The sequence below is a fragment of the Pogoniulus pusillus genome, chromosome 18 (genome assembly GCF_015220805.1).
Source record: "Pogoniulus pusillus isolate bPogPus1 chromosome 18, bPogPus1.pri, whole genome shotgun sequence".
Taxonomy (NCBI): Eukaryota; Metazoa; Chordata; class Aves; order Piciformes; family Lybiidae; genus Pogoniulus; species Pogoniulus pusillus.
In genome coordinates this window covers 3,626,374-3,643,004 of record NC_087281.1, presented here as the reverse complement: position 1 = coordinate 3,643,004, position 16,631 = coordinate 3,626,374, and the positions used below count along the sequence as shown (strand labels likewise).

General features: G+C 48.2%; 1 protein-coding gene across 1 annotated transcript in view; it reads left to right on the top strand.

The window, feature by feature from the left end:
• The first annotated feature begins 1,067 nt into the window (after nt 1-1,067).
• Nucleotides 1,068-16,631, top strand: part of FNDC1 (fibronectin type III domain containing 1) — a 78,302-nt gene continuing 62,738 nt past the window's right edge. The window contains exons 1-3 of the mRNA XM_064158260.1: nt 1,068-1,151; nt 12,001-12,210; nt 16,055-16,153. Coding sequence (XP_064014330.1) covers nt 12,009-12,210; nt 16,055-16,153 — 301 coding nt within the window. The 5' untranslated portion in view covers nt 1,068-1,151; nt 12,001-12,008. The remainder of the gene's footprint in view (nt 1,152-12,000; nt 12,211-16,054; nt 16,154-16,631) is intronic.

Here is a 16,631-nt window from a genome sequence, read left to right as displayed (position 1 = left end):
TAAAACAATACCTGCATATACAGCTGAAACTTACTCCAATATTATAGATGAAACATCTATTTGTTATCAAAAACTCAATACCTGTAAAACTAATGGTGCCACCTAATGGTTCTGCACTTTGGCCACAACAACCCCAAGCAGCACTACAGGCTGGGAACAGAGTGGCTGAGAGCAACCCGGCAGAGAAGGACCTGGGGGTACTGATGGATGGCAGCTGAACCTGTGCCAGCAGTGTGCCCAAGTGGCCAGCAGAGCCAATAGCATCCTGGCCTGGATCAGGAACAGTGTGGCCAGTAGGACAAGGGAGGTTATCCTGGCCCTGGACTCAGCACTGGTCAGGCCACACCTTGAGTGCTGTGTCCAGTTCTGGGCTCCTCCATTCAAGAGAGATGTTGAGGTACTGGAAGGTGTCCAGAGAAGGGCAACGGAGCTGGTGAGGGGCCTGGAGCACAGCCCTGTGAGGAGAGGCTGAGGGAGCTGGGGGTGTGCAGCCTGCAGAAGAGGAGGCTCAGGGCAGACCTCATTGCTGTCTACAACTACCCAAAGGGAGACTGTAGCCAGGTGGGGTTGGTCTCTTCTCCCAGGCTAGCAGCAACAGAAGAAGGGGACACAGTCTCAAGCTGTGCCAGGGCAGGTCTATGCTGGATGTTAGGAGGAAGTTGTTGGCAGAGAGAGTGATTGGCATTGGAATGGGCTGCCCAGGGAGGTGGTGGAGTTGCCATCCCTGGAGGTGTTCAAGCCAAGCCTGGCTGAGGCACTTAGTGCCATGGTCTGGTTGACTGGCTAGGGCTGGGTGCTAGGTTGGACTGGATGATCTTGGAGGTCTCTTCCAACCTGGTTGATTCTATGATTCTATGATTCTATAATTCTATGATGTAAAAGGTTAACCCTCCTGGGGGAGTGGTCTTGATCCTGACCCCAGGTGGTACTGACCCCTCCCCAAGGGTGGGTCTGAACACTGCCAGGTGTGGTGGTTAGCCTACCCCCCACTTCCTGTCTAGCCCCCCATATAAAACTAGAGGAAGGTACTGGTTTGCTCTCTCTTGCCTTGCCTCCCTGCCTGACAGCCATCACCTTCCTGTTTCCTGCTGCATTTTGTTTTACTACATGGCCGTAACCCACGAGGCAGACAATCCATTGCCATCAGCCTGGTTGTGTTTATATCTATTTTGTATCTTGCTTTCCCATCCCTGTACCTTGTGTAACTTCCCTACCTAAAATACTTTTTATTTATTGCTAAAAACTTTCTTCTTTTAACTTCCAAATCAAAGTGAGATTATTTTTGGGGATGTACTTTACCTTTCCTCTCTCTGTATCTAATTCTTTTTCTTTGGGAAAGAAGGGGGAAGAGGGAAAAGCATCCCATAAAGTTGCTATTTGTTCTATTAACTATATTTGAGTCTCTGGGAAGTTCAAACTAGAACCAAGACTTATGATAAGTCAATGGAAAAGAGTAACATCTCTGTCACCACATATGAGTTCCAGGTCCTTGTAGGGAAGAGTATAGGAAAGCAATCTGTCACTTTCTCTGCTTGTCCTTTGGAATCTAGCTGCTAGCTCAGACAGGCACTAATTGTTAATCATGAGATAAACATGTTCATCTGGGCAAGCTCGGATAGTTATAGTCTTTAAGCAGAGATTTTCTAGAAGAAAAAGCATAAATGTCCCCCAAAATCACCAAGGAAAGAAATGAAGAGGCTAAAATCACCAATACTCCTGTGCAATACAATGGAGAGGACCAAGTCTTTGAAGTGAAAAATGGATTTATTTTGCAACCCATGAGAAGAGTTAGGGTTTTTTGCAGCATGTAAGGTATCTGTGGAACTTACTGCTGGTAAATAATATGGACTCAAACCACCAGCAGCTGAAAAACAAAGCTAGTGTTGTAACTTTCTGAATTGATTGCATTGCCTAGGAGGTGTAGGGAGGGCAGTGCATTGTATAGAGTAGAAGACTGCTGGTAAGTCCCCAGAAAGTATGTGAAGTCAGCAGCAAGTACTCTTTGCAAAGGTTTGGCCAGTGCTCCTCCTGGAAATTCTGGCACCTGTTTGACATGCTTTCAGAGGCAGTCCACAGCCCTGGGTCCATGGGTGTTGTCATGTTTCTCCTATCATATTTTCTACATCTCTTACTCTGTTTATAACTCTGCTCTGGACTTAGTGGGTCTATATCTTTCTTAAAACATGGTGACTGCCTGCAGGGGACAGCTCTTCCAGCAGTAAGCTTTCACTGGAGGTCAGTAGGTTGTGACCCTTTTTCACTCTTGCTCCTCTAGCTGAAGTGCTTCTCAATTGCCCAGTTTGGCCATGGTCAGGGCATCCCTGCTCCTTTGCCAGTTTTCATCTGCTCTGTCCCTGAAAGAGGTCCCCAAAAGTGATGTTGCTCCAGTACCATCTTTGCTAGAATCAATCAGGGTTGGAAGGAACCACAAGGATCAGCCAGTTCCACCCCTCCTGCCATAGGCAGGGACACCCTACCCTAGAGCAGGCTGCCCACAGCCTCCTCCAGCCTGGCTTTAAACACCTTCAGGCATGGGGCCTCAACCACCTCCCTGGGCAACCCATTCCTCTTATGCAGTGAAGGGGCAAGTGTTGGTCAGTGCCCTGGGTGGATGCTTGCAGACCGTGGCAGTGGCTTCAGAGTGCTCCTCAGTGTTGCTGGGCTTTTTTAACACCACAGTGCTTTGGTGGCTGGGGAAACCTGGACAGGTGGCATTCAAAGGCAGAGGGTGTGAGAGAGGAGAGTAGCCCAGGATTGGTGGGCTCTCTTCAGAGGGTGCTGATGCAGGACACCTGTGTGTGGATGTCAGCCTGAGGAGGTGAAGCCTTCAGTAACTCACTGTTGTTCTTAAGTGACAATACATACTAATCATGTTGGCATAGGCTGTTGAGTTTGGAGAATGCACAGCTCCTACTGTTGTTAGCATTCAGAGCGCTCTACAAAGGCAGCCCTGGAAACTTCTGTGCTGCTGTCAATTTAAGGAATGTCCTCCAGATGCCAGGTAACTCCTTTACAGATGTGTAATGAATTGCTTTGCTTAGAACAGACATTACCACTGGAAGTATCCGATGGTCTACTGGTTCTCTGCCTGAAACTCCTGGCTGTATCCCAGTGAATTATGGCACACTTTCCGTTGTGCTTTACAGTAACTTAAGTGTTCCAGTCCTTGCTTTCTGTGCCAGTCAGAAGTGTGTGGAAATGTGCTGAGTGATTATTTTTTTTGTCTATGAGAAACAAAGGATTTCTGTGTTGTTTGCCTCTACCTCTCTGACTTATTTCCAGGAGGAGATCTGATGCTGAGCATATAAATTAATGGCATTTAAAAAGTTGGTTGGCCCCTACAGGGGCAAGTTTGACATTGTGCTTTAAAATGCTAGATCTACCAACCCATGGGCTGAGGATGTGTTCCTTCTCCCATTTCAGTCCTACCTTCTCTAATGTTATGTTTAGAATTATCATAGAATCACAGACTGGTTTAGGTTGGAAGGGACCTCAAGGACCATCTGTGGCACTAAGTGTCTCATCCAGCCTTTTCATGAGCACCTCATAGGGACAGCGACTCCACCACCACCTTGGGTAGCCCATTCCAATGCCAGTCACTCTCTCTGTTAAACACAGAGTCTTAGAGTGAAGGTATTTATAGAATAGAATCATAGAATGGTTTAGGTTGGAAGGGACCTCAAAGATCATCCAGTTCCAACCCCCTGCCATAGGCAGGGACACCTCCCATTGGAACAGGTTGCTCAAGGCCTCATCCAACCTGGCCTTGAACAGCTCCAGGGAGGGAGCAGCCACAACCTCCCTGGGCAACCTGTGCCAGTGTCTCACCACCCTCACTGGAAAGAACTTCTAACACCTAGTCTAAATTTCCCCTCTTCCAGTCTAAACCCATTACCCTTTGTCCTGGCATTGCAAGACCTTGTCAATAGTCCCTCCCTAGCCTTCCTGTAGGCCCCCTTCAGATAGTGGAAGGCTACTACAGGGTCTCCTCTAAACCACCTCTTCTCCAGGCTGCAGAGCCCAAACTCTCATAGCCTGCCCTCATAGCAGAGCTGCTGCAGCCCTCTGAGCAGCTTCGTGACCCCCCTCTCTGGACTGGCTCCAACAGCTCCACGTCCTTCTTGTGCTGGGGGCTCCAGAGCTGCACCCAGTATTCAAGGTGGGGTCTCAGGAGAGCAGTCAGCTTTTACATGTGTTAACTGCTGCAATGCTATGAGGATGCCCTCTAGCCCTAGTGCTGTGCTCTGTGCTGTAGCTGATCTGAAGTAAACCACTGAGCCCAAAGTGTTCTACAGTGAGAGCAGTCAGCACATCTCCCTTCAGAGGGCCACATCAGCACTGTTTGAGCTGGCTCACCAACTGCAGGAAATATCTTTGCAAAGTGCACTCTTCTTGGGATGGCCTTGGTCCAGCCCTTACTGAAGGTTTTCTCAACAGCACTTGGATCAAGCTGTCAGTTCTAGAAAAACAATCCAGTACTACTTTGCCAAAGTGACATGGTGCCTTCATTTTTTGGGTGGAAAACAGGTACCTTCTTGTGTTGTTTTGTCTGTCCTCCACCTCCTTTACTTTTCTGCTGATGTGGCTTTGGAACATCTGTGTGGAGTTAAATGGCAGTGAGAGTATGTGAAGGTGAGAGGAGCAAAGCAGCTGCACCTGTGTGGATTGCTGGCTGAGAAAGGTGAGATGTCCTCTTTGTACCTCTCAGTTATGGTAAAATGCCCATTTCACAGCTGAAATGAGAAAGCCTTGTGTTGTACAAAGGACAGACACCTGCCTCTGCTATTAAAGCTGTGCTTTTGCCTTCATAAAGTACACTCCAGTTTATATCTATTTCAAATGAGGTGAAAAAATGAAATGGTATCTTGGAATTGTCCTAACTCTTAAAGCCAGTGCACAAAGTGATTTACCTGCTTAAAAATGGGCAAGTACCTATGGAAAACAATGCCTGTTGTGGGCATGAGGAAGGGATGAGTGATCATGTTGTGAAGCCTCTTTTAAAACTATAAAGTCCTTTTCCTGACAAAGGGTATAGCCACCTGAGTGCAGGGTTTTCCACCCTGTCCTGGCTTGCCTGGTCTGCCCTGCAGGGCTGGCATCCCTCAGTCTTTCTGTGTCTCCTGGACAGATGCTTGTCTTGGTTTTGCAAGTTGCCAAACAAGAGCAAATACAGATGTACACTGGGATGCTCAAGTGTAAACTTGAACATCCCCACTTGAGCATGTACTGGAGCATCACCACTCCACCACGCACTTGAGTGTACCACTTGAGCATCACTGCTTAAGCAATGCATTTAGGAGAGATTGATGGAATACAATAGCTTTCAGGAGTGTGATATTTTAGAGGGTGTTACCTCACAAATGGAATTCATTTTATGGTTGCTGGCTAAAGAATCAAAATGTAGTGCCCCTTTTTCTTTACCTGTTACTTTTCTCACTGTCCTGTTTTGCTGCAAGTACAGTTGATAGGCTGGACTGGATGATCTTTGAGGTTACTTTCAACCTGGTTGATTCTGTATTCTCAAGGTAGTAAGGCTTTGACACTTATGAGAATGCATGTGTCACTTACAAGAATGCATGAGAATCATAGAATCAACCAGGTTGGAAGAAACCTCCAAGCTCATCCAGTCCAACCTATCCCCCAGCCCCATCCAGCCAACCAGACCATGGCACTAAATGCCTCATCCAGTCTCTTTGTGAACACCTCCAGGGACGGTGACTCCACCACCTCCCTGGGCAGCCCATTCCAATGCCAATCACTCTCTCTGCCAACAACTTCCTCCTAACATCCAGCCTAGACCTCCCCCACCACAACTTGAGACTGTGTCCCCTTGTTCTGTTGCTGCTTGCCTGGGAGAAGAGACCAACTCCAGCTGGCTACAGCCTCCCTTCAGGGAGTTGTAGGCAGCAATGAGGTCTGCCCTGAGCCTCCTCTTCTGCAGGCTGCACACCCCCAGCTCCCTCAGCCTCTCCTCACAGGGCTGTGCTCCAGGCCCCTCACCAGCTTTGTTGCCCTTCTCTGGACACCTTCCAGCACCTCAACATCTCTCTTGAATTGAGGAGCCCAGAACTGGACACAGCACTCAAGGTGTGGCCTGAGCAGTGCTGAGCACAGGGGCAGAATAACCTCCCTTGTCCTGCTGGCCACACTGCTCCTGATCCAGGCCAGGATGCCATTGGCTCTCTTGGCCACCTGGGCACACTGCTGGCTCATCTTCAGCTACTCTCTACCAGCATCCCCAGCTCCCTCTCTGCCTGGCTGCTCTCAGCCACTCTGTCCCCAGCCTGTAGTGCTGCTTGGGGTTATTGTGGCCAAAGTGCAGAGCCCTGCACTTGGCCTTGTTCAATCTCATCCCATTGGCCTCTGCCCACCCATCCAGCCTGGCCAGGTCCCTCTGCAGGGCTCTCTTACCATTTTTTCTTCTTTTTTTCCCCCCATTTCCCTTTTTTTCTTGAGCTGTCTTGTATTTTCCTTTGCTAGGTGACTGATGAGACTCTGAAGAATGTGTGATTTGGCAAGGGCAAGCTGCCTCCTTGTGCAGTTGTTTAGAGGATGTTTTACCCTCAGCTGAGACATCATGGTCTGGACTTAGATAATGTATAAAATGTTCTCTTCACAGTCCTGACATGCACAGAAACTTTGGCAATGCTGATGGATGTGTCAACTGTGAAAAGTCAATACTGAACCTTTAATCAGCCCTGTATTTCTGGGCCAAGATGCTATAAGCAAATTCCTTCAGCTGTATGTAATGTGTATGTCTACACTGAAGGGAGTGCAAGGGAGTGGCTCTTTTTCACTTTCCAGAGCACAGAAAATGTTTTGATTTTATTTTAAATGTAGGTAGCTCTTTAAATGAGGTCTGAAAATGTTTGCTTGTTGGCTTAGTTTGGCCAAAGCAGAGATTCAGAGAATTAAGTCAGTTGTGGAATCAAAAGTGAAAAAATCCTTAGTGTTATTTAGAGGGGGAAATAAAGGGGAGAGGGTGGAGAATCAGCTTTCAGTTCAATCAAGAACTTGGTAGCAGTTCCCAAAATTGGTTAGAAAAAGGGAAAAAATAAAGGTTGGGAGTGACTGCATCTGAAGGCTTAGCTTTTCAATGGCTACAGACTTAGGACATCCTTCAGAGTTTACTGAAGTCCATCTGAGTTCTTGGTGTGTGTCCCAGGTTAGGGTGGATCCTTCCCCCAGTAGGATAAACTCACCACAACGTGGAATCTTTTTGGAAAGTCAGGGAGAAATGAAGTTGTATTTCTTATAGTTTAAATATAACAATAGAAGGGGAAATAAACTACTAGAGAAATACAAAAGCCTCAGTGAAGATGGGGAAGGGGTCAAGTGGCAGCGAAGCAGCAGCAGCCAAAACAGCAATGGGCACAGCAGAAGCAGCAAGGGGAAGGTCCAAGCTGTGCTTCTAGACACAAAGCTCTTGATGCTCCAATGAAATATTAACTTAGCCATTGTTGCTATCACAGTATCACCAAGGTTGGAAGAGACCTCACAGATCATCAAGTCCAACCCTTTACCACAGAGCTCAAGGCCAGACCATGGCACCAAGTGCCACGTCCAGTCCTGCCTTGAACAGCTCCAGGGACGGCGACTCCACCACCTCCCCGGGCAGCCCATTCCAGTGTCCAATGACTCTCTCAGGGAAGAACTTTCTCCTCACCTCCAGCCTAAATCTCCCCTGGCGCAGCCTGAGGCTGTGTCCTCTTGTTCTGGTGCTGGCCACCTGAGAGAAGAGAGCAACCTCCTCCTGGCCACAACCTCCCCTCAGGTAGTTGTAGACAGCAATAAGGTCTCCCCTGAGCCTCCTTTTCTCCAGGCTAACCAATCCCAGCTCCCTCAGCCTCAGTATCAGTAGATGTGCTGGATCAGACTCTGCCAGCACACATGGGCTATTGTATGGCCTATCTCTAGAATGTTCACCTCTCCACTATGTCTGAGCTAGAAGTCTATCTCCAGTGGCCACAGTATGTGTTAGATGATGGACATATATATCTGCAATCCCATGGGCCTCCATAAAGGTCACATCCACTGCCTGTGGTAGGAAAAGTCACAGGCACTGTAATAGCTGGCAGCTGTGAAGCCTTCATGCTGATCCAAAGTCATGTCTTCAGACTTGTTAGGCCATCTGCTGAGGGTTCAGGCAGCCTGCCCAGGTTCAGGAGGACCAGACTGAAGCCCAGAGAGGCGATGGAAACATTCCCTCTAAAAGTAACTGGTGGCTTTGACCTTTTCTGGGTGACCATTATCCCAGAACGAACTCGGCTGGCCTGGATGGAGCTGTGGTATTGAACGAGCAGCAGTGCAGTGTTCCCACTGTGTGATCATAGAGTCATAGAATCAACCAGGTTGGAAGAGACCTCCAAGATCATCCAGCCCAACCTAGCACCCAGCCCTATCCAATCAACTAGACCTTTTTTGAACACCTCCAGGGACGGTACCTCCACCACCTCCCTGGGCAGCCCATTCCAATGCTCTCTCTGACAACAACTTCCTCTTAACATCCAGTCTAGACCTACCCTGGCACAGCTTGAGTCTGTGTCCCCTTGTTCTGTTGCTGGGTGCCTGGGTTATGTTCTGCCTGGTAGTGAGCAGGATACTGTGGCTTCTGTTTTCATTTGGTCCAAGCAGTGCTACAGGCTGGGGACAGAGTGGCTGAGAGCACTCTGTTCGGAGTCCAGGGGCTACTTTGGGAATCAAATGACTTAAATGATGTATGAGATTTAGTCCTTCCTCCAGCCTCTTCCCTGCTGAGTGTAGCTTGTTTAGAACAACATTTTTTGTTCTTTTTAAAAAATATATATTTTGCACTTTTTTTGTGATGAATGATCCTGGACAGCAAGACCAAACTCTTAGGGTACAGTGAGCTTTTCTTATTGCTCAGCCTCCATACTCCCAGGGTTATCCTCCCTGTGGAAATATAGGATGTTTCCTCGACCCAAGACTAGAGGAGTAGAGCAGGGCAAGGAGAGTGCTCAGGTGCAAAGGCTGTGAGAGCAGGAGGAAGTGACTTGTCCTATGGGAGACTAAAGGAATGGAAAATTTCCTGACTGTGAACAATGACTCTGCAGTGCAGATGAGCTTGGTGGGACAGTAGCCCTGCAGGTGCTTGTGTGAGCCCAACTTAATTTTCTTCCTTTGTGTGGCTGAGGTCAGGGCCTTCAGCTTTACCTCAGACCAGGCTGATGGCTCACAGGATGTGGGCAGCAGTGAGGTGGGGAATTTCCTTCTGCTGCTTTTTGTTTTCAGTGGGAAATCCCTTTCAAGCCTGGCACTGACCTCACACAAAATTACTGGATTTGATGGATCAGCAGCTGAATCATTTTAATCATTCTCTAATAGCTATATCCTGGATGCCTTCAAGTTTCTGCTAGTTGGGCTGTAACAAAGAAGGAGAAATAGAAACTGGAGCTAGCTAGTGACATGGAATGGTGGGCAGTAAAGTGGGATGCTACTGTAGGGAAAGAAATCTAAGTCTTAACCCTGATTTCAAAATCTCAGCTGATCCCTTTCATTCAGTATTAGGCTTCATAAACTTCTCTTTGCCCAAAGCCACATCTGTTCTAAATTGAATACTTTCCATATGGCTCTCTGGCTGGGTTAGTTCTTTTTGTATCCTTTGTCCCTTGCAACCCTCTATTTTAATTCTAGCTGGAAGATGTGGCTTTGACTAGGGGAGCAAAGCTGATGGGCTGCAGCATTCCTCCCAGCCCAGCTAGGCCAATGTGCTCTTGGTGCTTTGTGGCATAAGAGACCACCAAGAGGAAAACTGAATGGTGTGCTTGCACCACAGCTAGGCAAGCCATAGGGGTCTGGGAAAGCATGGCTGGTTGTAGGCTAGGGTTGGGCTGCTCAAGAGTTGTGGAGGTCTAGGTGGTTGTGGCTACCTACCACACGTGGACTACAAGGAGAGGCTGCTGCAGCAGACCTGTTAAGTATGAGGCACTCAGAGGGTAGATGCATTATTGATGGGTGTAGGAGAAGAGAACCTGCTTTTAATGCAGATTGCTTCCTAAAAGAAAGTTTAACAGTAGCCAAATGATTCTGTACATTTTCTGACCTTTAACTGGCTATGCCTGAACTAGGGAAAGGGGATTAAATAAAGCTCCAAGACATCCCCAGTTTCTGGTGGAGTCCTTGTATGATGATATGTTTTCATTTCTGATGTTCTGCACCAGTCTGTCTGCAGAGGCTGAGAAGAGTCATTGCTGAGTATTGGGCATCCTGCTTGGGAAACTTCTTGTTACTGCTGTGCTAGTTTGAAGCTAGCTAGAGTATTTTGGTGAGAATTAGATTATAGGCTGCACTATAAAAAGGAAACAGTGGTGGTGATGTCTGCTTCACTCATGGGCTTGATGAGATGGATGAAAACAAGAACATGAATATAGATAACAGAGTTGCTCTCTCAGACTCTGACTGCCTGCACTTCTCTCTCTCTAACCTGCCATCTGTGTAACTAGTCCCTCTGCTTCCTAACCCCACTGGCCAATCCTCCAGACTCACCTTGAATGTAAGGCAGAGTCTAGGATAAGGTAGAGGGGTGGAAAGGAGGGGGAAGGGTGTCTGGGAGCCCCTCTTGGGGACTCTGGTTTCTGGGAGGGCTGCTGTGTTTCTGTGTTACCTTTTTAACTTGTCTGTTTCTGTCTGTAGCTGTATAGATTGTAAATACCTGCTTGGATATGGTGCTAAGCTGTAAATATAAAGCTTCATTCCTTAATTTCCAGCATGGCTGGGTCTAGTCTGGGTGATTTCATAAGAGCTGGGGGGCAGGCAACAGCCAAACTGCCACAGCTGCAGTTGGATTTGATAGCAGAATTTAACACCTGTAAAATGATGCCTTTTGCTCTGACATTATGTAATTGTGCTAGTTTGAGGCAGGGTAGAATGTTTTGGTGAGAAAAAAAGTAGATCATAGGCTGTGAAAGGAAAACAATGGTGATGTCTGCTTCCCTCAGAGTCTTGCTGAAGGAGAAATGAAAAACATTAGATAGCACTCTGGCCATTTTGTGTCACTCTCTGGCTGGGCTTTGACTGAGCTGCATCTCCTTAACCTCACCTTCCATTTGGACTAACCCACCTTTGCTGATTAACCTCTTGGCTGAACCTCTGTTCTTCTTTAGGACTGGGGTAAGGTTGAGAGGGGCAGGGGCAAGGTGCAGGGGTGGTTGAGAGCCCCTCCTGGGGACTCAGGTTTCTGGGAGGGGAGTTGTGTTTCTGTATTACTTTTACCTTGTCTATTTCTATCTATAACTGTATGTACTGTAACTATCTGCTTGTATATTGTGCCAGCTGTAAATCAATGGCTTCATTTATATTCCCAGAGCTGGCTGAGACTAGGCTGGGTACCTTCTAAAGTGTGGGGTGGGCGGGGAACACCCAAACCATCACATTAATAGATGTGCTTGCCATATGTGCTAGTTTGAAGCAAGCTAGAATGTTTGGTAAAAGAACTAGATAATGGGCAGTGAAAAGGTAAACATGGTTGTGTCTCTTCACTCACAGTCATGCTGAGAGCTCTGGGAAGAAGTAAAACATTCTCCATTTTGTCTTTCATCCTGCCTTTGCCTTCAGACCTGGTCACATCTCATTAACCTTGCTCCCACTAACCTTGCTCCCTAACCTCTTGGCTGCACCTCTCTTCTTTCTCAGGAATTGGGGTAAAGTTGAGAGGGGCCGGGGAAGATGTTGGGGTGGTTTGAGAGCCCCTCCTGAGGACTCAGGTTTCTGGGAGGGGAGTTGTGCTTCTGTATTGTTTATCCTTTGTATATTTCTGTCTATAACTGTATATACTGTAAATAGCTGCTTGTATATTTGCTGCTGTAAAATAAATAGCTTCATTTATATTCCCAGAGGCCGTCTGAGTTAGCTGGGGCAAAGTCAAAAGTGTGGGGGGGCGGGTAAGAGCCCAAACCATCACACCATAGAAGTGAGCTCCTATATATGTCACATGCTTCGTAATAAGTGATGAACTGTGTGTGTGTGTGCTTGCTTTTGAAGAGAAGGACATGCCAAGCAGACCTCTGCGAGTGCGTGGCCAGTCTCCAGAAGGCAAGTTACCCTTTCGTTGGAAGCCACCTTATGGAGCAGGCTTCAGAGGTCCCCGCAGCAGATCGCAAGGTTCCCTCCGCGGGTATGGAGAGAGCAGCCGAAGGCTGAGTTATGCTCCGCTGCCGCAGGAGCGACAACACCAGGAAGCCAGGAAGCTGGGTAAGTCTGCTGCCACTGACAGCATCCAGCTGAGCTGTGCTCACAGCTCATGTGTTGCTGTAGCCACCAAAATAACTTCTTCCTTCAATGAAAACGCTCACTGTGTTTGTGTTCTCTAGCATACTCTTAGCAGAAAAGGATAAAGACCAGGGTAGAAGGTGTAGCAGAACTTGAGGCTGTGTTAAAGAGACACTGTCTCTGAGTTATTGCTGTTAATAGCAGAGGGAAGGGCTGGGGAGAAGAGCTGTAGCTCAGAGTCTCCTTCAATGTGGTGGGACCACTATTAAATCTGTTGTTACTTGTCCTCTTCTTACACTTTGTGTCCTGATAAAATTTCACACAAGTAGAGAGAAAAAAATCATAGAATCTACCAGGTTGAAAGAGACCTCCAAGATCATCCAGTCCAACCTAGCACCCAGGTCTATCCAGTCAACCAGACCATGGCACTAAGTGTCTCATCCAGGCTTTGCTTCAACACCTCCAGGGACAGCAACTCCACCACCTCCCTGGGCAGCCCATTCCAATGCCAATCACTCTCTCTGACAACAACTTCCTAACAACATCCAGCCTAGACCTCTCCTGGCACAGCTTGAGACTGTGTCCCCTTCTTCTGTTGCTGCTTGCCTGGCAGAAGAGACCAACCCCACCTGGCTACAGCCTCCCTTCAGGTAGTTGTAGACAGCAAAGAGGTCAGCCCTGAGCCTCCTCTTCTGCAGGCTGCACACCCCCAGCTCCCTCAGCCTCTCCTCACAGGGCTGTGCTCCAGGCCCCTCACCATTAAAGCATTTAATGAATGCTTTAATTAAATGTTTCTACTCTTAATATTAAAACTATTTCATAGACTCTGTACTAGAGTTACACTCCTGGGTCTATGTTCTCTGCAGTTCTGTCATAAGTCCTGGTCCCTAAGGGCTCCTGAGACAGTCAGGTTGGCCTCTTCTGTGCTCTCTGATGTGTGGTGGTTTACATTTGTGCCCTAGATCACCTGTTCTTAATGTAAAGACTTTCCCATCTAATGTTATCAATGGGATTTGCATATCCCTTTGTGGTATTTGTGAGACTTGACAGCCTTGTGGCTGACCTCTCTCTGTCCTGCTGTGTGAGTTCCTCTCCCTAGAGCAGGCAGTAAGTCTGTACTCACAAGTCTTACTTTGCTCCTGCCCTGTTCAGGTGTTTGTTCAAGCCTGGCTTCTTTCTCTGTAGGAATCCCATCCCACAGATAGTCTGGTCTTAGGTTACGAAATGGATCATCACACCTGGTTGCCAGAATTCCTGATTTAGCAGAGTAAATGTCTATTTTAGCTCCTGCTTTGTGGGGTTTGTATTGTAATTGTACATCTTCATCTCCATTTCTACAAAGAGAAGGAACTCCTCAGTCGCTTTTATCAGTTATTCCCTCTTTGTCTAGCAGGAATTTCATACTTATTTCTCACCTCTAATATGTAGGGGATTGAGTGCACCCTCAATAAATTCACAAGTGACACCAAGCTGGGTCGAGGCAATGCCAAGCACAAATCCAGGCTGGGCAGTGAGTGGCTGGAGAGCAGCCCTGAGCAGAGGGATTTGGGGCTGCTGCTGGGTGAGAAGCTCAACAGGAGCCAGCAGTGTGCACTTGCAGCCCAGAAAGCCAAGCAGAGCCTGGGCTACAGCAGGAGCAGTGTGGCCAGCAGGTGGAGGGAGGTGATTCTCCCTCTCTGCTCTGCTTTGCTGAGACCCCACCTGGAGTACTGCAGCCAGTTCTGGAGCCCCTGTTACAAGACGGCTGTGGAGATGCTGGAGTGTGTCCAGAGCAGGGCCAGGAGGATGCTCAGAGGGCTGCAGCAGCTCTGCTGTGAGCACAGCCTGAAAGAGTTGGGGCTGTGCAGTCTGCAGAAGAGGAGGCTGCAAAGTGACCATCTTGTGGCCTTCCAGGATCTGAAGGGGGCCTGCAAAAAAGCTGGGGAGGGACTTTTTAGGCTGTCAGGGAGTGCCAGGACTAGGGGGTATGGAGCAAAGCTGGAGGTGGGGAGATTCAGAGTGGACGTGAGGAGGAAGTTGTTGAGCATGAGAGTGGTGAGAGGCTGGACTGGGTTGCCCAGGGAGGTGGCTGAGGCCCCATGGCTGGAGGTGTTTAATGCCAGGCTGGATAGGGCTCTGGCCAGGCTGCCCTAGGGTAGGGTGTCCCTGCCCATGGCAGGTGAGTTGGAACTGGCTGATCCTTTTGGTCCCTTCCAACCCTGACTGATTCTGTGATTTTACTTCTCGTTTCATTGCTTTTATACGATGCTGTTTTAAAAACAGAGAAGAACACAATCCTAGGAGACAGGACTCTTGTATTGATATTTTCATCTTAATAATTTGCTTTTTTCCCCCCTGCTTCTAAATTACCAACTTTACTGTTCTTAATGTATGTGTTTTGAAACCTCCAGCATAAATGCTGTGATTCTGAATGAAGTAACTTTCAGTAAACTTCTCTTTTATGTCATTAAAGAGTATAACAGAGTTCTGCCTGAAAAAGACTACAGTGGTTTTTTTTAGTGAAAAAGGTTACAGGAAAGCACCTACAGGATGGCCAAGGGATCAGGCCCAGCCAGCATGGGTTTAAGAAGGGCAGGTCCTGTCTCGCCAACCTGATCTCCTTTTATGATCAGGTTCCTGCCTGGTGAATGTGGGGCAGGCTGTAGATGGAGTCTACCTGGACTGCAGCAAAGCCTTTGACACTGTCTGCCACAGGAGGCTCCTGGCCAAGCTGGCAGCTCCTGGCTTGGACAGATTCACTCTGTGCTGGGTCAAGAACTGGCTGGATGGCAGAGCCCAGAGAGTGGTGGTGAATGGTGCCACATCCAGTTGGCAGCTGTCACTAGTGGTGTTCCCCAAGGATCAGTGCTGGGCCCAGTCCTGTTCAATGTCTTTATTGATGACCTGGAGGGGGATTGAGTCCAGTATCAGTAAGTTTGCAGATGACACCAAGCTAGGAGCAGCTGTGGATCTGTTGGAAGGTAGGAGAGCCCTGCAGAGGGACCTGGACAGGCTGGATGGGTGGACAGAGGCCAATGGGATGAGACTGAACAACGCCAAGTGCAGGGTTCTACACTTCGGCCACAACAACCCCAAGCAGTGCTACAGGCTGGGGACTGAGTGGCTGAGAGCAGCCAGAAGGAAATGGACCTGGGGGTACTGATAGATAGTAGCTGAAGATGAGCCAGCAGTGTGCCCAGGTGGCCAAGAGAGCCAATGGCATCCTGGCCTGCATCAGGAGCAGTGTGGCCAGCAGGACAAGGGAGGTTATTCTGCCCCTGTACTCAGCACTGGTCAGGCCACACCTTGAGTGCTGTGTCCAGTTCTGGGCTCCTCAATTCAAGAGAGATGTTGAGGTGCTGGAAGGTGTCCAGAGAAGGGCGATGAAGCTGGTGAGGGGCCTGGAGCACAGCCCTGTGAGGAGAGGCTGAGGGAGCTGGGGGTGTGCAGCCTGCAGAAGAGGAGGCTCAGGGCAGACCTCATTGCTGTCTACAACTACCTGCAAGGAGGCTGTAGCCAGGTGGGGTTGGTGTCTTCTGCCAGGCAAGCAGCAACAGAAGAAGGGGACACAGTCTCAAGTTGTGCCAGGGAAAGTCTAGGCTGGATGTTAGGAGGAAGTTGTTGGCAGAGAGAATGATTGGCACTGGAATGGGCTGCCCAGGAGGTGGTTGAGTTGCCATCCCTGGGCGTGTTCAATACAAGCCTGGCTGAGGCACTTAGTGCCATGGTCTGGTTGACTGTCTAGGGCTGGGTGCTAGGTTGGCCTGGATGAGCTTGGAGGTCTCTTCCAACCCAGTAGATTCTATGGTTCGTTGATTCTATGAATGCTTCTGTTTTTCCCCTGCAGCCTCTGAGTCAGTTCATGTGGTTTCACTGCCATCACGGAGCTCTCAAAGACGAAGCCAACCTGTCTATAGATCATCTTTAACTAAAAGAAAAGTGACAGGTAGGTTTGTTTCACGTCTACTGTCAGTTCACAGAGGTGTTTGAAAGCAGTGAGATAGTCTTGTGATGTTTAGACTGCAAGTCTTTTGGTGCTGGAGCTGCTGAGTGTTCCTCTGTGCGTTAAAGAGCTTAATGGATGTCTCCAAATGCTTCTCTAGATCCAGCAGGATTAATAAAATGATAGAGCTTTGCAGCATGATTGGTTTGGTTTCTGTTGTTTGACTTTTGTTGGTTTTGTTGTCGTTTGTGTGGTTTATTTGAAATCATCTCTCTAGCTGTTGACAAATGTTATGCACTGCAATGGTCTTCTGAGAAGACTAAATTAAATCAAAGCCAGAACATTTGTTAGTGATGCACTCATCATACATACAATCCATACAATGGGTCTCATCAGATTGCTGCCTCCTGTTCTGAAAGGTTGATTTCCAGATGCCCAAAGCTGCTCAGCCAAAGTTTTCACTGTGTTTTGGAAAGAAGAC